Here is a 24,965-nt window from a genome sequence, read left to right on the forward strand (position 1 = left end):
ACCCTGTCTTGCCTGGGAGCTCATCCTTGGCCCCTTGGCAGGCACAAAGACAGTAGTGTGTCCGTCCAGGGAGGAAGCTGGGAGCTGGGCTGAGAGAAGCCCATTGCAACTGCAGCTGTTTGCACAATGCAGAGTGTGTCCTGGCTGCACTCACATGCTGCCTGGGCCATGGCTTGCAAGTGAGGAGCTGTCGATGGGGAACTCTCATTTTGTACTCTTAGAAACTCCCCCACTCCAAATTCTAAAAGGAAAAACAGCAAAATAGAATGGTCAGAACCAAGTCCTTCACCCGGACACCTGCCTAATGAGACTCTCCTGCAGAATGGAGACTGAGAAGAGGCTTAGACAACCAGGTCTAATGCTAAAAAACCCAGCATGGACTGTTGAAGCCATCCTGCTTTGCTCCCAGCCTGAAGAAATTCAGAGTTTCAACTGAGAGAGAAGCACAGGTGGCTAGTGGACTTGTCCAAGGGGCTAGACTAGAGGAAATTGTAAGCCCTCAAGTGCCCCCAGGTGCTGTTCCCAGTCAGTCCTCATGCCCTACAGCAGGCAGGACACAAAGGGCTGCCAGGGTCTGCAAAGCAAATTCTCCTAAAGTGAAAGAGAGGGTGAAGGATACACAGCCAGGGTCAAGTGTTGGCCCTGCTGGGCAACTGCCAGACCTAGGGCAGTCCAGGCAGGCACAGCACATGTGCTGCCATTTGCCATGTCTGCAGACCTGACTGCCACGTGGCTCGGTGTTCAGCATGGGCCCAGGCCACTCTGAACCTGAGAAGCAGCCGGGTACAATAAAACTTGTGTGACATGCAGGCAGTGTGGTGGTATGGGGTGGAATCTTGCCATATACGATGCAGGTGAAGCCCCAGGGTCAGTGGGATGTAAACAGGAATTACCAGCTGCAGTCTCCTTCTAAACAGCCCTGGCCCTGGCTCTTCCCCGCACGGCAAACAGGATGCTGCTGAGGACAAGTCCTGCAGGGGAAGGGAGTCAGAGTAACCCCCTTGCAAATATGTGTTCCACCCCATTTCAGTGCCATAAGCTCAGCAGACAGCATAGGGGCAGAAGTGCCTTCACGCAGGGAAGATCTCTCAAGAGCCACTTTTTGAAAGCTCAGCTAGACCTGGGAGTCTGGATCAGACTAAGTATCACAGAGGAAGCTTTGGAGACTGGGGTGTGTGGGTGTGTGGGTGTGTGTGTGCTCATGTGTGTGCGTGTTTCTCAGTTGTGGCCATATCTGGCATCAGGCAGTGTCGCTGTAGAGACAGACAAAATGACACACACACACACACACACACACACACACTCACATGGGTGAATAAGGGGCTAGGTTTTAGATTTTTTTATTACTAAAAGCATGAATTTTTATATATTTCAGGTGCCAGAGTGTCACAACATAATTGGTCAAAAAGTTGGTTTTAACATTCTCATTGGATAACCTTTATCAGTTTTCCTTCCTGCTTGCTTCATCCTGCTGGGTAGTCTGCAGCTCCTTGAAAGTTATTTGCTTTAAGCAAAGCTTCCCTATCTCAAGAGTACACCGGAATCTTGTCAAGGTCAAATTCCTCTTCAATCAGGTTATTGGCAGACCAGCTGCCTTCCCCAACAATTCCCCCTTTTTGTATTTGTGCTAAAAATATTGCATAAACAGTTTTTTGCAGGGCCCTTTGCAAGAAACTGACAAAGCAAGGCAACGTCAGTAACACAACCACAACTATGAAGATAATTAGTCTCACAGTCTTGACCAAAGATATTAACCATCCAGATAGTCCCCAGACTTTGAACATTTTTGTTAACCAATCTGGATTATCATCCACCTGTAAATGTTTTACTCCTTCTTTTAGCTGCTGTATGCTTTTATGGATTGACTCAGAATGATCCGATAAATTCATACAACACATTCCTTCAAAATCTTCACACCCATGTCCTTGTGCTAAAAGCAAGAAATCTATGGCAGCTCTATTCTGCAAAGTAGCATGTCTAATGCTATCTACATCAGTTAGTATCCCACTAAGTGCCAGTGATGTAGCCCTGTCCTGCTTACTCAGCCAACACCCCAAATCAGTCAATTTCTTTAGTGCAGCCGCAGCAGCAACTCCTGGTGCAAAAAGCGAGGATGCAATAATTTGACCAGGATTCCAAAATGTTAGTCTGTCATCACAGTTCTCAGCAAATTGATGTGTATTCCTTTTATGTCGCAATTTTTTGTGTATCATTGTAATACTAGGTGTTAGCAAAGTAAGACGACCAAGGCTACATGGGCCGCCGTTAAGTTTTGAGGGCAGTCCTCCCCATGCTCCATCCCCACATATCAAGAATATTTCAGGGGGTAGAGCAACGGGAACACCAAATGGCTGAGATACCTTCGGAGTGGTATAGGGACACCAAGCCGTTGCATTGCGATAAATCGGTAAAGTGGCATTTACGTTCTGTCCTTTATGCTTTGTACTACTTGTATAATTAAAAAACACGCGGGTGTCCATGATTACTGATCCTAGTAGTTCCAGTTCTTGTGGTTCCTGTATCACCTGAGGTAAGTGAGCATACACCAAATCCCAATTGTCCGTACAGCTTTTTGGAGTTGCAGAGATCTACAATGTGCAGTGGGTTCGGCCATGTGTCTACTGGCAATCCCACCAAGCACCTGGAGAATGGGTTTTCAGGGCTCGCAGTAGAGAGACACAAAGTTTCCTGATGTGTCGTGTTTGCCAGAGTTACCCAGACATTCTGGTTGGGCTGTGAAAATACCCATCCTTCACCCAGATGTAGGTTCCAACACAGGCCGAACACACCGAGCAGGAACCCAGCGAGGGCCGGCATCTGCAGAGGCACAAGCATAGCCTCTGCCCCAGGTTAATAATTCACATGGTCCACTCCATTGGCCAGTAACCAAATCTTTAACATGTACTTTGGTGCCCTTTTGCGAATTCTGTTTTGAAGAAAGAGAGGAAAAATGTTGAAAAAGAGGAGGTAGAGAAGAATTATCCCCATAATGGAGAAAGTTAAGAACATAAACTGCTTTATCTAAATGTGCCTGGGGTGGTTCCCCAGTCATTCCCCCTTTTTGTTTCTGAAGCTGTCGCTTCAATATGCCATGTGCTCGTTCAACAATTGTTTGCCCTGTTGGGGAATGGGGAATACCTGTAATATGAATAACACCCCACAAATTGAAAAACGTTTGAACTTTCTTTGAAACATATGCTGGGCCACTGTCTGTTTTGATCTGGCACAGCACCCCAAGCATAGAAAAGGCTTTCTGCAAATGTCGAACTACATCTTTTCCTGTTTCTCCATTATGTGCTGTTGCTACCAAGGCATGAGAATAAGTATCAATAGAAACATGAACATATTTCTGTCGGCCAAATTCATCAATGTGAGTAATATCAGTCTGCCAGATTTGTAGAGCCTGTACACCTCTGGGGTTGGTACCAAAATACACTGGAGTGTGAGTTCCTTGACAGTCAGGACAGGCAACTACTATAGAGCGAGCTTCGGTATGAGATAGACCGAACTGCTGTCGTAAAGCTTGAAAACCTTGATGAAAAAATTGATGTGATAATACAGCTTGTTGCTTCATGTTAGGAACAGGACCCAGGGCCATAGCTGAAACAAGAGCATCCACTCTAGCGTTGCCTTCTGTATAAAACCCTGGTAAAGTAGTATGACTACAGACATGCATGACAAAATAAGGTTCTTTTCGCTGTTGAATACTCTTCCAGAGTTCCAAAAGCACATGAAATAATAATTGATTATCTGACATAGTCAGGACCACTTTATCCAATCGAGCAACCAAGTTGGCTACATATGCTGAAACAGTTACAATATTCACAGGAGAAGTAAAATTAGAGAAGGCAACAGCCATGGCAAGTAGCTCCAGTACCTGTGGGGAACATTTTTGATGTACTATCTTGTTTTTCCAGTCATGGTTTTCATACCATACTACTGCTGCCTTACCTGTTTTTCCTGAGCCATCTGTAAAAACAGTGAGGCCTTTCACGGGTTCTGGTTGGCTTAAATCTTTCTGACCAAATGGTACTTCCCAAGCAAATTTCAGCAGTGGGTGTGATGGCAGGTGATATGATAACCGTCCTTGAAAACCTGCCATGGCTGCCTGCAGCTCATAGTTATTCACTAGGCACCATTCAAAATACCAATTTTGCACAGGTAAAACAATCGTAGCCGGATCACGCCCTGTTAGTTCTAAACATCGCTTTCTCACTTTTATGATTACATCAGCAATAAGATCAAACAGTCCAGGAGCAGTTTTTCATGGTCAGAATGACAGAAACTTCCATTCTAGAATATGCAGTGGGTCATCCCATTCAGGGTTCCATTGTACCAGAGCACCAAATGGTACAGTTTTGTCAATTAGTACAAAGAATTGTACTACCTGAGACAGATCTATTCCAGAGATAAATTTCCCGTGTACAGATTGTTCTACCATATGAATTACACTTAAAGCTTCCTTGTTTAGTATTCTGGGTTCTGCTGGATCATTAGAATGTTTTAGAAACTCCAATAATGGTTGCAACTGAGAATTGGTAAATCCAAGATAGGGCCTTATCCAATTTAAGGATCCCCTCAGTTTCTGTACGTCATTGAGAGTTTTAATTTCAAGGTCGAGTTTCACAGGTTGGGGCATAACCTGCTTGGTTGTAACTGTCATTCCCAGCTATTTCCATGGTTCTACCATGGAAAAGGTTGTACCTTTTCAAGAGCAATAACCAATCCATATTGCTGCAATGACTCTCTGGCTAAATGCTCCATGCTGTTCAACTGCTCCTTGCTGTTTGATGCTAACAGGATATCATCCATATAATGGTAGCAATAGCTAGCAGGGAACTTTTCTCTCACAGGTGACAAAGCCTGGGCTACAAACCATTGACAAATTGTTGGCGAATTTTTCATGCCTTGTGACAAAACTTTCCAATAGTACCTTTTTGAAGGCTCTGCATGATTTAGAGAAGGCACAGAGAATGCAAATTTTTTCTTTATCTTGGGATGCCAATGGCATAGTAAAGAAGCAGTCCTTTAAATCTATCACAATGATTTCCCAATCCATAGGAATCATGGCAGGTGAGGGTAGGCCCGGTTGTAGGGCCCCCATTGTGGTCATAACAGCATTTATTTGCTGTAGGTCATGCAAAAATCGCCATTTTCCTGATTTCTTTTTAATTACAAACACTGGAGTATTCCATGGGCTGTGAGAAGGCTCAATATATCCAGCAGCTAGCTGTTCCATCACCAGCTCCTGCAGGGCCTTTAATTTCTCTGTAGGCAAGGGCCACTGATCTACCCACATGGGGTTATTTGTTAACCAAGTTAATGCAAGTGTGGGTTGTTTTACACCCTGCAGCACAGTGGCTCCTGTCAAAAATCCGTAGTGATCTTCACTCCCCATTGTGACAAACAGTCCCTCCCCCATAGGTTTAGGGGGGCTGTTGACACATAGGGCTTGACGGTCGCCTGTTGACCCTCAGGACTGGTGATCAGAATAGGCGTAGCTGCTACCCCTGCTTGTGTTGACCCTCCCAGTCCTACCACTCCCATTCCCGTATTTACAATCGGCCAGGTGAGTACTGAGGTATAATAGTTATGTCAGCTCCTGTGTCCAGAAGACCCGTAAGTTTTACTGCTGTCGGCGAGTGCCCTCTGCTGGATAGTATACGGGCCATCTGCGGACTTTGTGATGAGACAGTCTGTGACCAGAAGACCTGCGGGGATCCTGTGGAGCCAAATCCTCCGTCATGTCGCTCCCGACGTTCTGTTTTGGGAACACAGCTCAAAAATGGTACAAATTGAGCAATTCGAGTTCCTTTGGGAATGGTTACAGGCGGATAGCGAGTAGAAATCGTAGCACAAATTTGCCCAGTATAATCAGCATCGATAATTCCCAAATGCACAATTAATCCACTTAAGGTACTGCTAGATCTCCTGATCAATAAAGCACTCAGTCCTAGCCCTACACGTCCTTTAGTATCTAACGGTACTTTAATGATGTCTTTCGTTGAAATGGTTACTGTGTTGGCAGTGGATACACCCAGTCCTGCCCACCCGGCAGTTTCGGCTGTGGGCCGCTCACAGAGAGGTGGCGAGGAACCCCTGACGTGTGGGAGGGATTTTGTATCGTCGCGCAGTCCTTGGCGCTCGCCTTCCAGTTTCCCTGGAGAGGCTGTCCACTGGCATGAAATTTAGACCAACACTGTTTAGCAAAATGTCCAGGTTTTCCGCAATGGTTGCAGGTTATTCCAGCAGAATCGCTTATAGCACTTTTTGAGGGCTTATTAAGAGGGCAACTGTCTTTAACGTGGCCTGTGTGGTTACATCCAAAACATTTACATGGTCTATCTTTGAGCGCCGTAGCGAGGGTGGCAACCTTGTGTTCCACAGTGCCAACTTTAGAACATGCAGCAACCATACCAGGAACAGAGGGATCTCCAGGCATGGCTTCAATAATTTTTTGGCAGTCCTCATTAGTGTTATCTTTTGCCAATTGCTTACACAATATCTGCCGCAGTCCATCATCGTGTACTTGTTTTTCTAAAGCATCAGAAATTTTTTCAACAAACTGCAAAAACGGTTGTCTGGGTCCCTGCCGGATAGCAACATATTTCCGCTTTGGGGCCGCTAGCTCCATGGTTCTTTTTAAGGCATTAATCCCTAATTGTTGGGATTGTTCTAAAATAAGGGGGTGCCACGTCGCCTGTAACTGAGGATTACTAAACGGCCCCTCTCCTAATAAAGCATCTTCACCAACACCAAGCTGTGGCTCGCCCTGCGGCAGTCCCCTATTATCATTTGCAATGGCTTGAGCCATTTGCCTCCAGGTAGACTGAAAGACCATAAGCTGTATAGGCTGAAATAACACTTGTGCAAGATGAATAATATCATAAGGACATAACAAGTCAGTACTGATGATTCTAATTAACTGCATAACCTCAGGAGAGTTAATACCAAACTGTGCAGATTTTGTTTGTAAATCTTGCACCACCTTCCACGAGATGGGGCTGTGTTCATCATGTTGGTTAGTGCCAGCCACTGCCTTATAAACAGGACGTGCTCCCGGGGCACCGGTATCATTGTAAGTTTGCAGAGGACAGGGGTCGAGTTTCTCAACTAGATCCCAGTTTCCCACTTCAGCCGCTTGCTTTCTAACCTGCGCCCAAAACCGAGCAGGGTGACGAGGCGTAACAGTCACAGTAGCAGGGGGCAAAGTCCACGGGAGGGCGGATTTGGTGACACGGTCAGGGTCTGCAATCTGTGACGTTGCAGTTGCATTTATTACTGCACCCGCTCGTCCCTCCTCCTCCTTATCCTCATCAGTACTGTCCCCTGAGAAAGACAAAGGGATCTGAGAGGGATTCACTGTTGATTCTGTTTCTATCTCTTCCTCCACGGGGGGTGCAGTAGGTTCTATAAAGTTAGAACTTTGTTTCATCATCTGTAACTGCTGACTAGAGGTTTGATATTGACTAGGTGGAGGTGAAGGAGGTGGTCGTGAAGGACGTTTGACAGACCACATACAGGGTTTTTTGCCTGCTACGGAGGACAGAGCTGAACAGTCTTTAACTTGAGTGGGCTGCATCGAGCATTTGTCCTCATCATTTGGTGAAGGAACATGCATATGAGTGACGGAAGAGGAGTGAGGTAACTGGAACTCCTCTTTTCCCACAGGGGTGGCACCAGGTACAGTAGGTTTGCCTTTATTAGCAAATTCTTCTAGCTGCTGAGCGGGGGTTTTATAATTAAACCCATAGGAACAGTCTTTTGAGGACTTCTAGGTGTTCACAACTTTAATCTGATCAGCAGGCGATGGGTAACTAGGGGATTTATTCAGTTTCTTATTTAGATCTTTAGTTGAAGAATTAGGCAAATCAGGCTCTGCAGGGAGTTGTAACGCTCCCAGTTTCTCTGTTACAGTTTCTATGTCATGGTCCTGATCAGAGCATTTTTTGTTATCAGAGCATTTTTCGTTTGTCTTAGCAGTTGCTGCCTCTAGTTCCCTTTCCTTACTGTTCCATTCTGCTTTCCATTCTTTTAGAGTGTCACTCAGCAATCGCCAAGTAGTAGCCAATTCTGCTGCTTCTTTTGACCCTTTAGAAATTGCGTCCCATAATTTTTGCCCTGCTGCCTGCCACGCTGATACACTAAACACCGTGGCAGCTGTTGCTTCAAATCCTTGCATTTTACTCCAAATGAGCATTCGCCTTAGCCTGTATTCACTAGTCTTAACACCCTTACGTTTAAGTAATGCTTCCCATGTGGACAATATTGTTTCCTCTTCTTTCGTAAGTCCTGTCCCATGGCTATAGTTCCGTTCCCAGTGGCTCACCTTATCAGGTGTCGAAGTTCAGGTCCGGACCAAGCAGATTCCCTCTGCTCTCAGCTTCACCATGCTCCGTCTCCGCTGCACATCGTCCTGCAGCCCACTTTCGCTAAGTCACGAATCCCAAAACACATCCTTGTCAAGTCACGATCTCAGCCTTGTTGCGCATCATCGTCGCGCATCGGGGTCACCAGATGTTGTTGTAGAGACGGACAAAGCGACACACACACACTCACATGGGTGAATAAGGGGCTAGGGTTTTTTTATTACTAAAAGCATGCATTTTTATATATGTCAGGTGCCAGAGTGTCACAACATAATTGGTCAAAAAGTTGGTTGTAACATTCTCATTGGATAACCTTTATCAGTTTTCCTTCCTGCTTGCTTCATCCTGCTGGGTAGTCTGCAGCTCCTTGAAAGTTATTTGCTTTAAGCAAAGCTTCCTTATCTCATGGGTACACCGGAATCTTGTCAAGGTCAAACTCCTCTTCAGACGAGGCAGGGCCCAGCTATTACACCAAACTCTGCTCAGTTGGTGTGATAATGGTGTAACCCAAAAGCCACTAGTCCTATCCACACTGATCCTACACTGAGCCACTGTCACCTAAGAGACACTAATACTTGTCCAGTCTGGGTCCCATCACCACCAGTGGCTGGAAGCAGACATCTAGGGAGGCAGAGAACAGGCTGATCACAGCAATATTGCCCTGAATGCATTCCCAGCCTTCAGTGATGCAGGGTATCTGAGGAAGCAGCAACCTGATACTCAATAGACCATCACGGATTTTTAAATTTTTTTTTTTCCTTGGAATCAGTCTCAAGCTCTGACCATCCTGCCCTGGATCTTTTCCTGTTCCAGTTAGCTCAACTTCTGCTGCTGCTTCAATTTACAAAGGGGGGGTTAAAAAAAAAAATAATAAAATGCATGCCAACTCAACCAGGCCTGGATAAAGTTTCCATCATGTTCTTAAAGAGATGACTTTGCCAAGGTAGGAAAAACTAAGTCACAGCCTTGGAGAAGTAGGAAACACCAAGTAAGGTGGCTCTCCCCACCCAGCAGCTAGGGAAATGTGGGAAGGAAGGCAGTTTCAGCCAGACCATTTTATCTCTGAAACCAGATGGATTTAAATGCTTCCCCAGAGCTTGGAAAGGGCCAAGCCCTGCTTTGAATTGCTTTTTGTAGCACCTCATTAGAAAGTAAAAGGGAAGAAATGAACAATCTATAACTTTGTGGCATTGGGAAACAGCTCTGTTAATCCTGTTTCCTTCCTTGAGCCTACTCAGGTCAGGTCATCCAGCATCAGGGCCACAATACCTAATCTGCTTATCGTTGCCCCACAATCAGGAGCCTGGACACCAGCCCAAAGGGCAGATGCATCCTTCTGGGCATTATTAATAAATGGGAAAGGCCCAGGTTGCTAAACCTGACCCCAGTGCTTAATTGCAATGCTCCCAGCACCCAGCTTCTACTTGCTGCTGCAGATCCAAGCAGTGGCCACCTCTCAAACCCAAGTCTGTGGGAGTGAGGGCAAGAGGGGCAGAGCATGGCTGGGGGAGCAGATGAGAGGAGAAGAAAAGTGCTGCAGGGAGACACCCCCTAGGGCAGGAACTGCAAAGCCGAGACTGGGGGTACTTGTGGCACCCCATGCATCCTGAGCAGCAGGCCTCTAGGTTTCTTGGCCTGTCTGGGAAAAATGTGGGCAAATCTGACAAGATGCAGAATTTCTCCCTTTCCAGCAGGGCTGGTGCAGGCCCTACCTGCGCATCTGAGATGGGGAGCAAAGCCCTCACCAGCCACACAGGACTCGGGGCTTGCTCCCACCTGCTCACAGCTACAACTCAGCCTGGCTGGTCCACAGACAACCACTGCTTTACCTGTCAGCATTGTAACCAAGCTGTGTTTTGTCACATTAGTAAAAACCACCTGAGCTTGGGAGGAGCCAAATGGCACTGACAGGCCCTCATTCATGGCACCCAGGCTCATCATGCCACCCAGCTTGCACCAGCTCTTTTCTTCTACCTTCCTCTCTCCAAGGAAGACTACGTCTTCTCACAGCCAACCTCCATCTCGTGTCCAAATGGAAAGGAAAATATAGCCTCTTGCAAGAGTCAGGACTGGAAGATTTCAGGCTCTTTCAGCACCTACTCCCATCAGGGGTGGGGGTCCCATGGCAGAAGCCAGCCTCGGGCAACACATCAGACAGGCAGCATTTGGTGTGTTAGCCGGACCCACAGCTCCACGGACAGTAATGGGTGGCTTGGCATGGAGTCCATAGCTAGAGGGGGGGTAAAAGTTAAAAAACTTAATGGGACAGAAAGAGAAACAGCAACCCCTAGCTTAGTTTCTCAGCTGAGGAGTGCCAAATTTTAGCAAACTACTCTCTCTGTATGACAAAGCCACATGTCCCCGGTCTGGAGCTACACACTGCTGGCTGTCACCATTGCTGCTCTGCAGATGCAACAGGGCACATGAGCCTCTGGCTGTGTCCAGCCCAGCCCTGCCTTCCAGCTGGGCTGAGATCCAGTCATCAACAGCTCTGCAATCCGTCTCCGAAAAGATCTGTCACCTGCAGAGCAGAAGGGCTTTGGGGGCACTCAGGGAATAGCTGTAGGATGGAGGAGTGGGCAAGGGAGCCAGGGAGCAGCTGGTCCAGCACAGACCCACCCAGCTTTCCAGCTAGCCAAGGCCACAAAAGCGGCAGTGCAAAGATGCTGTGGGGCACACATACAGCCAGCCCTCCTACTGAGCTAGGGTTGCTCATCCCAAATTAATCCACAGAGGATGCTGCCCTCTTTTGGACTCAGTGTGACTGGCAGAAATTCAGGGAAATTTGGAGAGGCCCAAGACCAGTGCTTTTTGGGGCTCAAAACCCCACACAGGGGTTCTCAAATGTGGTGCCTTCCCCTACCTGTCTCAGTGGACATCCCAGGGACTTTTTCCTGCTGAGAGCCAGGCTGCTATGCCTGCAGGTGGCCCCTGAGCACAGCCTGGGAAAGGAAGAGCAGGGCCAAGCTCAGGAGCCATCCCTGAAGGACAGGGAGATGCTTGCTGGGATAAAGAGTAAGAAGATGAAGACCAGAGTTTGGGAAGGTCTTTTGGGCCTGGGGAGGACCACAGGGTCCTTACTAACTGTGAGAGCTGCTAGTGTTTCATCTTAATTAATGATTTTCATAAATTCAGTTGATAAGTTCACAGCTAGCTTAATTAAGTGAGCCACAACAGGGTCCTGCACTTCCCCAGCAGGAAGGAGTGGGGACCAACTGCTGCCAAGCCCCAGGGTGATGCTCAGATGTCCCAGTGCCATCTGCAGCCACGGGACGGCTCACTGCCCCTGGCACCCCAGCCCTGCTACCTGCACAGGGGAAGCAGGGGCTGGAGCTTGGGTGATGGGCTCCCATGCCCTGGACTGCCGCTGCCCCTGCAGCTCTTGGGGCTGGGTGCCAGCCAGCCCTGCCTGTGCCGGGCTCCTCCCTGCCTGCACTTCCTCCTGCCGCTGGCACCTCCCCACAGCCCTGGGCACAGCCAGGACAGGGGCTCACGCCGGCTCTGCGGGCTGCCCGCCGTACCAGGGAGCCTGGGTCTCCTGCCCTACTGCGGGGTAGTCCTGCCTGTACCGAGCAGCCCCGGGCCACCAGTGCCAGCTCTTCTGCCAGGCAGCACCAGTGAGCCCCTGCTGCCTCGGAGACCCCCCCGGACCTCTCTGACGCTGGCACGCAGGAGCACACTGCAGCCCGCTTCACCCACCTCCCCAGCATGCGGACACCGGCAGCGATGATCGTGGGGCTGGTGCTGTGCCCCTGCGGGCTTCTGCTGACGCTCACGGGCACGCTGGCACCCAACTGGAGGCAGGTGAGCCTCGTACCTGACCAGCCCATTGACCTCATCTTGGAACAGGGCATCTGGGACATGTGCAGAGAGCGACAGAGCAGCCATGACCGCCACTGCGGGCAGGCTGATGAGCTGGGCTACTTTGAGCAGGTGCCTGTGCGGGTGGCCCAAGGGATGATGCCCACCTCACTGGTGCTCGCCCTCCTGGGCTTGGTGGTGGCTGCCCTGGGGGTGCGCTGCTGGCAAAAGGAGCCACGGCACTTGCTGGCTGGCGTGGCGGGGCTTGTGCTGCTCCTCTCAGGGCTGCTGAGCCTCGTGCCTGCCTCCTGGTATACCCAAGAGCTTTGGGCACTGCCCGCACCGTTTGGCAGCACGCTGGTTGTAGGCTACAGCCTGGTGCTGAGCTACTTGGGAAGCTGCCTGGAGATCTTGGGAGGGCTGGCCCTCGCCCTCAGCTTCCACCACTGCTGCAAGGAACGCAGGGCCCCCAAACTGTCCCCCAGCCCTGTGCTGGAGGCTGGGCAGTGCTCCACCACGGGGGCTTACCGCAATCCCTGGGACGTGCTGGAGGATGAGCGAGATGGACGGCACTGGAGGAGCACGCTGCCTTGTGACTCCGACTTGTAGCCCCAGCACAGGGACGGCAGTGGGCACCGGCCAGCCTGCCTGCCTGGCACCGAGAGCAGCACTGGCTCCTGCCCCTCCAAGCCATGCCCTTCTCTTAGGGCACCTCAGAGCAGGATGGAAACAAGACCAAGGACCTGGCTTGAATCTCTGCAAGCTCCTCAAAAGCTTGCTGTGCTCCAGTTCCCACAACTGTGCCAAAGCCGTGCTGGGTTGAGGACCAGCCCTGTCTCCAGTCCCTCCACACAGCTTTTAGCTCATCCTCCTGCACCATACAGCAACTTGGGCAAAGGCAGCTCCGGTTCTCCCCGGTGAGCAAGGTACAGGTTAGCACCATGTAGCCTTCAGGGCTGGGAATAGGGGAGGGAAGCACCTCCCACATGTCTCTGCTCAACTCAGGGCTGTGCAAAGAGCAAAATAAATGAAGAGGAACGGGTCTGTTTTGTGGGATGGTTATGGGCTTTCTGCCAGGCAGGCTGGGCTGAGAGCCAGTAGGCACAGCTAACCCAGCTCCCCCCCATGTTTTGCCTGAAACAGGGAGGAAAGGTCTGTAGAAGGGGACAGGTAGCTTTTATAGCACCTTCCTCAAGGACCTTTCCCCCTTGGGCAAAACTGGCTCTGGAAGAGGTTTATCCTTCCTTGAGCACAGCCACTTCAGGTAAAAAAAAAATATCACAAGGGAAAAAAGCGCATATATTTCCCCTTTCAGCATTAGCTTGGTGGGAGGCAGTAAAACTGGTCTCACTGGTTTGTAAAGGACACTCAGGAGGTCAGAACCGAACTATAAAACCCTGCTTCACACCCTGCCTAAAAGGGCAAGAGCCGAGCCAGCTATTCGGCCAGACTTCTACCCCAGGTGAACCTGAAGCACCCTGGTCATCAATCTAAGCCTTGCTGCAGAGGGACAGTGGATCAAGATGCCCTAAGTGTGGTTAAGGGATGGTATAGGATGCACCCTGTAGTGGGGAATCAGATTCAGGTGGCTCGGAGAATGCGTTAAAAAACCTCCCAAAGGTTTTTGCTCTGGGCTGTAAGTTCCCTAAAGCTCAGAGATCTAGGAAGAGCAAACCAATCTCCCTTCCCCGGCCCACACACAAACTGCAATGGCACCAGAGATGCTGCACAACGTTCCTTTATGAAAGTACAGTGTCAGGGCGAGATGGTCCTTTCCTCAGCGAGTCTGGCAGCTCCTGCAGAGATCACAGATGGGTGCATCAGGGATGAGCCTGAGCCAGCCTCCCTGGGACCACCCCACACCTTGGCACAGGGGATCCAGTCACTGGCAGAGCGGGACAGCTCCTGTACCAGCCAGAGTCCAGGCACCCCCAGGTCTTGCCCCTCTCCCCCCTCAGCAGGAGAACAGAGCTTGACTCAAGAGTGGGCAGCATGCCAGTGCTGGGCCTGGGGAGGAATCTGCGTATCAGGGGGGCCTTGGGGAACCCCAGGGAGGTCCCTACCAGGGCTGCTCCAGTTGCTGCTTACCTCTTTCCCATCGTAAGCTTCATTCACAAAGGTATCATTCTTGGGGGGAAGCTCTTCCTCCTCCTCATCTTCTTCCTCAGGGTCACTTTCACGGTGGTACAAGGTCAGCACTCGGGTGGAGGCAGTGCTTGAGGTCCTGAGGAGGGAAAAAAATACACTGAGGATGTCATGGCCATCCTCTAGGGATGGGGCAGATCCCAAGGTCCTGCCACAACCCCCAGCAATAGCCTGCCAGGGCGACTAGAGCTTTCCACATAGCCCAGGAGTGCCCCAGGACACCATGGTGTCCCTGGGCAGGAAGACCCTGTCCCTCTCCATCCCCAGTTGTACCTGGCCCAGCCCAGTCCCAGAGCTCACCTCCTCCGCCTGTCCCGCCTCCGCATGTAGGCCAGGGCCCCCACAGCAGCAGCAGCGAGCAGCAGGAGCACGGCCACCCCCAGGGCAATAGGTCCTGCAACGGGCTGCACCTCTGACTCCTCGCAGTAGTTGCCACGATAGCCCAGGGCACAGTGGCACGTCACTCGCCCAGCCTCAATGGCACATTCCCCACGCAGGTTACATGTCTCACTGCTGCACGGCACGGCCCCCAGCACCTCCTCGGTGCTGGGGGATACCAGGAAGGGCTGTCCATGTTCCCGGGGGCCAGGTGCTGCTGCTGTAGGTAAGGCTGGTTTCTGTTCTTCCACATGGGACATTCCTGATGGTGCCACCGTGGGGACCTGTGTCCCCAACTCCACGGAGGGGCCTGGAGGGATGGACATAGATCAGCAGAGACCCAGGTGAGACCCCCCGCTTCCCAAACTGGGGGACACTGGGCAGGACCCCCCTGTGCCCAGTCAGGACTCCCACACAGCCCGGCTGTGGGCAGGCACTCACAGTCAGATTCATCGGAACCGTCAATGCAGTCAGGGCGCCCATCGCAGACCTGCTCTCCAGAGATGCAGCTCTGGAGGTCAGGGCAGGCCTGGAGCGGGGCCAGGCAGGGCAGTGCCATTGTGCATGCCACCCCACGCACCAGCTGGTAGCCAGGGGAGCAGCGGCACAGCCGCCCTGCAGGGTTGGGCAGGCAGAGCTGGGCACAGCCCCCGTTGTTCTTCGCACAGCCGTTGGTGCCTGCCAAAACAGCATGGGTTAGCATGGCCACCACAGGGCACAGCTCAGCCCCACAGATGCCCTAGGCTGGGGCAGCCCCAGACCCACCTTCCTGTGAGAACTGGCTGTAAATCCTCATGGCTACCAACTCCTGCTCCATCGGGAACCACCAACTCTCGGCCCGCTCCAGCCGACTGTGCCAGATCTTGCTGGAGCCTGGAGACACATGGGGTCAGCACTGCTCCACCTCCTCCAGCAAAGGTGCCCAGGATGGGAGGTGGGGTCCCCCAGCCTGCCCTTCACCCCGGAGAGGAGCAGCCTGCACCCCACAGGGACTGGCAGAGACCCCTGTGTCCTGATGCAGTAGGAGGAGCTAGACAAAGCACAGCCAATGGACTCACCATTAGTTGATGTCGTGCTCCAGAGCAGAAAGCCTTCTCCGACCGCGAAAAGCGAGAGGCCGTGCAGCCCTTCCCGCACCACCCGGAAACGGGATCCATCCAACTCGATGCTGCTGATGGTGCCTCTCTCTGCAGGGCACAGATGCAGAGACATCAGATGTGGGGGCACAGAAGGCTCCGGGCTGCCCCTTGGGGCCATGTCAGGCTGTGTCCTGTGGACCGAGTGCCTGTACCACCGCTATCCCCAGCAGTGCTCTGGCTCAGCCCACACTCACCACGGTCTGCCCAGTATAGCCGGGTGCCAGCACCCCCGAAGGTGAGGCCAGTGGGAGCCTGGGCTCTCCTCCAGACCGCTCTGCGGCCAGTGCCATCCATGGCCGCACACTCCACCGTGCTGCTGGGCCCACGGCTGCTGGCCACTGTGACAAAGCACATGGTGGAGGCAGGAGGGCACAGTGCCAGCCAGGCAGCACCCCTCAGCCCCTCGCTGAGCAGCACCAGAACCCACCGCCCCCCCGGAGCGGCCACGCGGATGTTGGGCGGCTGTCCCCCGATCCAGTACAGGTTCCCGCTCAGCCAGTCCAAGGCCAGGGATGTCACCGTGCCCTCCACAGCTACCGCCTGCTTCCAGGACAGTCGGCCCCAGTCCTTCAGGCGCAGGAGCCCGATGGAGTCGCCCCCCACCTCTGCAAAGTACAGGCTCTTGTCTTTCACTGCATAGTCGATGGCTGTCAGGCGGCCCACCTTGGCCAAGGGCAAGGCCCGGTGCGGGGGAAGGCCTTGGGATCCAGCTGTTGTGGGCAGGTCCTTCAGGTAGACCTGGAGGAAGGAGGCAGCACTAGGACAGGGACCCTGCACCTCGGATAGCAGGGAGGAAAGCAGCCCGCAGGGCCGGCTCCGGAGGATGGTACCTGCGCCACAGCTGCTGGTGACACCAGGAGGGCAAAGGCCGAATTGTGGAGGGGCAGGCAGGTGGTCTCATCAGCAGCCAGCGTCAGCCCGGTGGGGCACCTGCACTGCCCAGCTTGCCGGGAGCTCAGCAGGCACAAGTGGGAGCAGCCACGCGACACGCACGGGTTCAGGGCCACGGGGCGCAGGGCCGGGTGCATCACCTGTGGGAAGGGCAGGCTCAGCCTCTCAGCCCCACCAGCGCCCAGCAGCAGAGCTGAGCACGACCGACACCACACCACGCTCCCGAGGCCCGGACATGGCCCAGCTGGGGGCAGGATGGTGAGGCAGAGATGCTCCAAGAGAACCAGAAACACGTGACCACAGGGACTGCTCCCCAAGGACCACCGGGATGGGGTCACAGGTCCCAGTGGCTCCACACTCAGGGCCACGCAGGGTGGGAGCCCCAGCAGAGCTGGCACAGCAGGGTTTGGGGCTCCCCCGGGTAGGTACCTGGAGGCCATGGGGCTGCCCATGTCTCTTGAGCAGCACAGTCCTGTTCTTGCCACTGGCCTTGTCCACCTGCTGCACGGACCATGCCTTCCTCTCCGACCAGTAGAGCTGCCCCTCGCACACAGCTGCCGCAAAGGGGCTCTGGACCCAGCCCAGCTGCAGGACCTGGCAGAGAGGCCATGAGCGCCCACCCCAGCCCACATCAGGGCCCTGTCACCAGAGCCCTACCACACACCTTCACACTGGTGCCATCCAGACGTGCAGAACCGACGCTGCCCAGCTTCTCATCCAGCCAAAAGATCCTCCAAGTGGGGAGGTCGAGGGCCAGTGCTGTGAGCCAGCCCAGCCCCTGGGCCAGCAGCACATGCCGCCGACTCCCATCCATGGTGGCCTCCATCAGCCGTGGGTGGTTCCCCACCTCTGACCAGTACATCAGCCTGGTAGGAAGAGAGGTGCTGACCCACGGACCTGCCACAGCATCATCCCAGTACCAGGGCAGTCCAGAGAAGCAGCGCAAAGCTTCACAGCCCACTAGGGACGCACCGAGAGCTCCACCCAGGGCAGGGGCAGGTGCCTGAGCTCCTTCTTCCCCAGTCGCGCAGCCCCAGCAGCACCCAGGTGAGGCCATACCAACTCTTCCCCAGCCTATTGCCTGCCTCCGTGGAGGAAAATGGGACAGGGCAGGGATGGCAAGGAGGTCTCCATGTCCGCTTGTCCCAGCCTTACCCTGCCAGAGGCTGGAGCACCAGTGAGTGGGGCCGGTCCAGGTCTCCATCCATCACCACAGTGTACTCTGGTTTCCCTCGCCAGGCAGCCCCCAGGCGAGTGGCCAGCACCTGCCCTGCTGCCCCATCTGTCCAGTACAGATTCCTTCCAAGCCAGTCCACTGCTATACAGTCCGATCTCACACCTGCAACGTGCCCAAGAGTCAGCACCTGTGGGGTGACAGCTGCGTGGCCCTCTGGCACAATGCTCCCAGCCCAGGTCCACTCCAGCCCAGGAGCTCCAGCTCCTCCCAACCCTGCTCCCACCAGCACCTCTCCACGCAAGGGGACACAGCCTGGCACTCCGCTGCAACCTGGAGATTGCACAGCCATGGAGAGACCAGCCCTGCTAACCCCATGCTGTCACATCCCACCTTTCACCAGTGTGCCTTTCTTGCCCGAGTTGAGGTCCTGCCAGCGGATGCTCTCTGTGGCCAGGTCCATCCAGAAGACTTTTCTCTCCATCAGGTCATAGTCAAGCGAGAAGACAACGCGATCCTTGTCAGTGGCCAGCAGCACCTCCTCACGCCCACTCCGCAGGCCATAGGACAACACCTCTGACTGCACAGCCACCAGCAACACGGGCTCTGGTCCTGAGGCAACACAGAGCCGCCCGGACCCTGCTCAGCGCTGGTGGCCCCACGGCCCCAGCACACGCAGGCAGGGAACACGGCACTTTCAGGCACTGGAGCCTGCTAGAACTCAGTCCTACTGCACAGCATGTTCCCCAGCTACTACAGATGGATTTTCTGACTGGCCATGGGCTGGCAAGCAGCAGCTCACAGCTGAGCAGGGCCTGGGAGGCCACGTGGCAGTGGGGATGAAGCCATTCATGGGACTACAAGGCTCCCCATGGGCAGCAGGCACAGAGGGACAGGTACCCACAAGCTCCTGGTGTACCCTAGAGTGCCAGGGACCGTCAGCACTGCTTGGACATCTCAGGGCTTACCAGTGAGTTTGCAGACATGACCGTCGGGCTCCAGCAGGTAGCCGGGAAGACAGCCACAGCTGTAGGACCCCGGGGCATTGAGGCACATCTGGCTGCAGGCTCCCTCACCCCACTCCGTGCACTCGTTTATGTCTCTGCAGGACAGACCGTCCTCAGCCAGTTGATAGCCTGGGTCACACCAGCACCGCTGTGGGGAAAGAGGCTGTCAGGGTCCCCCCTTGGGGATACATGGGGCTCCCTCCTGCAGCTGGACCAGGGCAACATGGTGGAGTAAGACCCTGGACCAGGGCTGCTGGCACTCACAGGGCCCTGGGGTGAGGGGTAACAGAGATGAGTGCAGGACCGCTGGCATGGCAGAGAGCAGTTCCCCCCCTCGTCCGAGCCATCCACGCAGTCCTGCTGGCCGTCGCACACCAAGGATGCATTCAGGCAGGCCCCCAGCCCACACGGGTACTCGTGACTCTGGCAAGGAGTGGGTGGGCCTACAGGGACAGGGAAAGGCTGCCCTGAACCTTGTCCACCAGCTCATTTTGCTCAGCTGGGTCAGATTCAGCTGCTCCCATAGGGTGCCCAGGGCTCACTACAGCCGCATCCAGAGCTGTGCCTGTAGCCTGGCTTCAGGCTATCCTAATCCCAAGGCCACCAGCCCTACAGGGACAACAGCTACCCAGGGCCTGGAGCCACCACAGATGCTGGGAAGAGGCAAACATCCTTTCACCTCAGCACAGACACGTCCCTACCTCCCTCTGTGCTGGGCACCCACCAACCACCCCTGGGTAAGACACAGAGGAGGTAAAAGCAGGGTGTTGCTCACAGCCAGCCTCGTCGCTGCCATCCGTGCAGTCACTCTCTCCGTCACAGTGCCAGATTTCAGGGATGCACTTGTGGTCATGAGAGCAGCCCCACTGCCGGTCCCCACACAGCCCTTCTTCCCAGGGACAGCCCTGCAAGAGCAGAGAGTGAACAGGGCCACCAACCCTCCCGGGAGCGAGTGGGGACAGGCTGTGTCCCCACCGCCCCACCCACCTGCTCATCTGTGCCGTCCCCACAGTCAGTGGTGCCATCACAGCGCCAGGCCTCCGGCACACACTCCCCGCTGCGGGGACACTCCACCTCGCCTGTGCGGCACTGCAGTGGCCGGGGCACGGTGCAGCCCTCCTCATCCGAGCCATCCCAGCAGTCGTGGTCGCCATCACAGCGCAGGGCCAGGGCCACGCACTGCCCACTCTGGCAGGGAAACTCGGCTGGGCCACACTCCTTTGGTGCTGTTGGCAGGGCCAGGGCTGAGCAGGGGCACTGTCCCCATCCCCATCCCACCAGCGCAGGCATGGCACTGAGCAAGGTACAGCCTCTCTGGCCGCTCGGCAGGTTACCCTGGGCAGTGCCTGTTCCTGGACCCACTTGTGGGGCTGGCAACCCCAAGAAGCCCCCATCCCACCCAGCCCCATGGTCTCACCACAGCCCTGCTCATCAGTGTGGTCCAGGCAGTCAGCGTGGCCGTCACACAGCCAGCTCTCTGGGATGCAGCGGGTGGCAGTGTCACAGCGCAGGGCACACTCCTGAGTGGGGCTCCAACAGTCCATCTCATCTGAGGCATCGGGGCACTGTGGCACCCCATCGCAGAGCTCTCCAGCCCCAACACACATCGCTCCACTCACGCAGTGGAAGGCTCCTGGGGACACAAGGAGCCTTGATAACCCTGCAGTAGGCAGCCAGGGTGCCCAGACCCTCTGCTAGCCTCCCAGTGATGTAAAATGGCCCCACACTACAGCAACAGGGCTTGGTCCCTCCTAGTCACTGCATCTCTGGCAGCCTAGGTCCTGAGCAAGATGACTGAGGCAGTCTCAGCTCAGCCACATGTAGGTGTCCCCACGAGCAGTGGGGCCAGCCCTGTCCCCTTCTGACAGCACCTTCAGCCCAATGCCAAGCTCAGAAGAAACCAGTATGCCACATCACAAGCATCAGAGCTCAGGACACACTCAGACCTCCCCAGGACCCCATCTCACCAACTCCACCAGGAAGCAGCCAGAAGCCCTGGCGCAGGGCAACCCAACTGCACAGGGGACTGAAGGATGGCTCCTACCTGGGGTGTCGCAGAGCTGGGCACACCCGTCCTCATCAGAGCCATCTGCACAGTCCTTCTCACCATCACACATGTACTCCTGGGCCACGCACTCGGTGCCGTCACGGCAGAGCACATGGGTGCGAGGACAGGCCAGATGGGGGACTGCGGTCAAGGGGTGTGCAGAGCTGGACGGAGGGGGTGAGGTAGGTGGCACTACCCGTGCAGGGCTGGTTGGGTGATGGGTGGTAGTAGTTGGCCGTGAGGCAGTGGTCTTGGTTGGCAAGGACCGAGTGGTGGTGGTGGTAGTGCTGGTGGTGGTGCTGGTGGTGGCTGGCCGCACAGTGGTGGTCTTGGCTGGTGTGGTCCAGGCAGTGGTCGGCGCAGGGGTGGTCTTGGTTGATGTGGACTGGCTGGTGGTGGTTGGAGTTGGGGTAGCCTTGCTGGTTGGTACAGGAGTAGTGGTGAGCACAGTGGTGGTCTTGCTTGGCGTAGGTCTCGTGGTGGAGGTGGTAGGCCGAGCAGCAGTGGCGCTTGTGGTTGGCCTCATAGGGGTGGTCACAGGTGGAGGGAGTGGCAGGGCAGACCCCTTGCTTGGTGGCACTGACAGAGGCACAAGCACAGGAGCATGAGCCTGGATTTGGGGCTGTGCCCTCCCCACACTCCAGGCACCTCCAAGAGCACCCCAGGTGGCCACTAGCAGCCAGGCACCCCGCCCCAGCTCAAAGCAGCATGGGCCACCCAGCTCCATCAGGTACAGCACCAGCACCAGGCACAGAGCCACAGTCACTCTTACCAGCCTGCAGCTCCGAGCCCACGAAGGCCACTACTCCCTGCACACCTGCTGCCGGCAGAGACAGCACAAGGGCCAGCGTCCTCCGGTCCCACAGCAGCAGAGCCGTCCCGTTTGTCGACACCAGGTACGGCTCGAAGGCAGCCACAAGGCCATGGGACCAGCTGGGTGCCAGGGTGACTGCTTGCCGCTTGGTCAGACTCAGTGCCCGCAGGCCTGTGAGGCAGAGGGATGGTAGGACCCTGGGGCCTGCAGGCACCCCCCGTGGCCCACCCCATGCCCCCACAACCCACAGCTATGGCAGGGACCTCACGGCTCAGGCCAGGGGCTCAGCCATGGGACAGTGTCTGTCCCACAAGCACCCCACTGCCCGGACAAGGGACCTGCTGCACATAGGGCATGGCTGGTCACTCCTGCCTATAGCAACCACCTCTGCTCCCTGCTCCAGATACCACCAGGGCTCACCCAGGCCTGAGCTCCAGAGCAGGCTGAAGGCTTTGCTATCCATGGCCGCAGGCAGGTCTCCAGGCCACGTCTCGTTCCAGGCATCCGACGGAGCACCCCCAGCCAGGCTCAGCTGCTGCAGGGGCTGCCCACGGGCTAGCCAGTACAGAGCGTCCCGCTGCCAGTCCAAGAAGAGGTGCTGGATTTTGCTGTGAGCACGGTGCAGGATGCGCGGGGACATGTCAGACGCCTGGATCACCCCGATGTCCCTCCGGTTACATGCGAGCCAGTACAGGTCCCCCGAGCGGATGTCCACATGGGCAGAGCAGACTTGGCAAGAGTAGGCAGGCAAACAGTTACAGGGCTGTCCCATGACCCTGCTCTTCTGCCTGGGTCCCCCTTGTCCCTAAAACCAGGGCACAGCTGCCCAGTGCCTTAGCATGGCCCCAGCGTGGGCACCATGCAACTGCTGTGCTCTGCATCCAGGACATCCTCAGGCCTCAGGGAGCAGCAGGAAGGGGAGCGTGCACTCCATCACCCCACAGGGTCTCACCTGGCAGCCCAGTCGCAATGGCCTCTCTCCTGCCAGGGTGCCCCACAACACGCAGCAGTGTCCCATGGTCATCTGTCCCATAGAGGACCGACCTCTGCCAGTCCACATCTTGCAGGTGGAGGGGCTCCTGCCACTCCTGCACCCGCTTGCTGTGTGCTCCAGGGCCCACCTGCACCAGGGAGATGGCCCTCCCCGACGCATACACGATGGACAACTCTGCAGGGCACAAGGGCATCGTGTGAGCGTGGCCCCAGGGGCACTGGACAGGGTCACCAGCATGAACTAAGGCAGAAATTTAACAGCACTGGTGTGTGCTGGGAACCTCATCCCACCAAAGCCACAGCCCCTTAGAGCCCCCCTGCGACTCCCACAGGGATGCATCCCGCCCCAGACAGTCAAGCCCGCCTTGCAGACCCTGCTCACCTGCACACTTCCCCGAGGGCAGGAGGAAGAGACCCTCAGGACACGCACACTTGTAGCCCCGGGGGTGCACAGGGGACAGGAGGCAAAGGTGACTGCAGAGGCCTGGAGCACATGCAGCAGTGTCCCCTGGGAGCAAGGGGACATTAAGACCTCAGGCAGCCATGACCCCCCATGCCTCTCCTGATCCCCAAAAACCACAGGCTGTCCTGCGGCTGGATATGGGTTGGCTACCCCAGGCAGGGTAGCAGCACCACATGAGGTAGGAGGGCTCAGCTCTACCCGAAGCCAGGGGACTTGGCAGCTTTCCTGTGCATTCATACGTCCCCTCTGTCACAACCCCACAAGCCATCGCTGCGGGAGCAGGAGAGCCATCGGGCAGGACCCAGTGAGCTCCAGGACCCAGCGCAGCCTCTCTGGCACCCAGGGAAGTGGTGGGGGTGCTGCCAGCCCTGCACTAGTGTGGGTGCCCAGCCAGCAGGGTACTCACGGGGAGGCTGCTGCAGTGCGTGCAGCACAGTGAAAGCCGAGATGGGGGCACGGAGCAGCACTGCATGCTCCTGGGGGGAGGCCCGGGTGGCCGACACCAGCTCTGTGCCATCGGTCCAGAAGAATCGGCTCTCAAACACAGCCAGGCCCAGGGGCTCCGTGTGGCTCCGCAGGACAGAGGGAAAGGAGTGGCGCCCACTGCCATCCACCCGCAGCGTCTCGATGGACTGGGGACAAGGCAAGGCATGGTGACCATGTGGCACCCCCACACCCTGGCACTGTCCCGCAGCCACAGGACTCACAGTGGTGCCTTTCCCCTCCCAGCCCAGGGATGTGTGCCAGACCTGGGCACCACTCCCTGCTCCCTTCCATGCCTTGGCCATAGCCTCAGGGGAACCAGGGCCACCCTCCCCACTCCCACCTCATCACCCCCCAGAACCTGGTGGGGCAGAGCCCTGCTGCCCCACGTCCCTACCTCCTTGTACTCGCTGATCCAGTACAGCCTGCCAGCCACGTGGTCCAGGCTCAGCCCCACAGGCTCCTCCATGGACACCACTGTGAGCTCCCGCTGGTTTGAGCCATCCATGCCAGCTGCAGCAATGACTGTCCGTCCCCTCTGCCCACGGTTGACCCAGTACAGGGACCTGCAGGCAGGCACTAAGCACCCACTTCACAGCATAACACCAGTGCAGCCATGGCCCCACAGCAGGCACGACAGGATCAGCACCAGTATTGCTCACCCAGGAACCCCGGGGCCAACCCTGGCTCACTCGCTCCTTACCTTGCAGCCGGATGCACCGTCAGCTGCTCCGGTGCCACATCCTTCCCGAGCACTGTCACATAGCCCCAGCCATTGCCCAGCCCTGCGCAGATGGCTGCAGGATGGCTGCTGGCCCAGTACAGCTGCCCTGTGAACCAGTCCACAGAGATGCTGTTCACCTCCCCGGCATCTGCAGAGACAGAGCTGGTTTAGGGTAGACAGCTGCTCCAGGCTGGGTGGCAAAACCCAGGTTGTCCCTTCCTCTGCAGGAAAGGCAGGGCTGGGGTGGCAGCAGGCCAGCTCTCAGCACCCATCTCAGCCCTGCTACAGCACCCAGCACCCTTGCTCCTCCCCACCTGCATAGAGGGGCTGTGTGCCCTTCCCTGGGATGTGAGCACGGAGCTCGCCCTCCTCTGTCAGCCAGTAGTAGGTTTCTCGGAGCAGGTCATACACCAGGGCACGGGGTTCAGTCTCAGTGGAGAGCAGGGGCCGGTAGGCTTGGGTCCGCACATCCAGAAGGGCCAGGTCCTGCCCCACAGCCACCAGAATCTGCGTCCCGTTGTCTGCCAGGGCAAGGGG

General features: G+C 55.5%; 3 protein-coding genes across 3 annotated transcripts; 1 reads left to right on the forward strand and 2 right to left on the reverse strand.

Moving 5' to 3' along the window:
• The first annotated feature begins 11,864 nt into the window (after positions 1-11,864).
• CLDN23 (claudin 23) lies at positions 11,865-13,214 on the forward strand. The gene has a single exon (XM_074821422.1). The coding sequence runs from the start codon at positions 12,078-12,080 to the stop codon at positions 12,777-12,779; it is 702 nt and encodes a 233-aa protein (XP_074677523.1). The 5' UTR covers positions 11,865-12,077; the 3' UTR covers positions 12,780-13,214.
• Positions 13,215-13,892: 678 nt separating this feature from the next.
• LOC141922290 (uncharacterized) lies at positions 13,893-16,274 on the reverse strand. The gene is made up of 7 exons (XM_074821424.1): positions 16,027-16,274; positions 15,752-15,880; positions 15,459-15,566; positions 15,135-15,371; positions 14,616-15,003; positions 14,259-14,394; positions 13,893-13,966 (listed from the first exon to the last, which is right to left on the reverse strand). The coding sequence occupies exons 1-7, from the start codon at positions 16,184-16,186 to the stop codon at positions 13,910-13,912; spliced, it is 1,215 nt and encodes a 404-aa protein (XP_074677525.1). The 5' UTR covers positions 16,187-16,274; the 3' UTR covers positions 13,893-13,909.
• Positions 16,228-23,668, reverse strand: LOC141922138 (uncharacterized). The gene is made up of 17 exons (XM_074821272.1): positions 23,628-23,668; positions 23,141-23,266; positions 22,186-22,933; positions 21,724-21,936; positions 20,949-21,530; positions 20,322-20,537; positions 19,892-20,130; positions 19,680-19,809; positions 19,169-19,347; positions 18,866-19,052; positions 18,291-18,509; positions 17,879-18,062; positions 17,388-17,589; positions 17,153-17,317; positions 16,663-16,863; positions 16,282-16,570; positions 16,228-16,238 (listed from the first exon to the last, which is right to left on the reverse strand). The coding sequence occupies exons 3-17, from the start codon at positions 22,535-22,537 to the stop codon at positions 16,228-16,230; spliced, it is 3,369 nt and encodes a 1,122-aa protein (XP_074677373.1). The 5' UTR covers positions 22,538-22,933; positions 23,141-23,266; positions 23,628-23,668.
• Positions 23,669-24,965: the final 1,297 nt, after the last annotated feature.

This window comes from Strix aluco, chromosome 4 (assembly GCF_031877795.1).
Source record: "Strix aluco isolate bStrAlu1 chromosome 4, bStrAlu1.hap1, whole genome shotgun sequence".
Classification (NCBI taxonomy): Eukaryota; Metazoa; Chordata; class Aves; order Strigiformes; family Strigidae; genus Strix; species Strix aluco.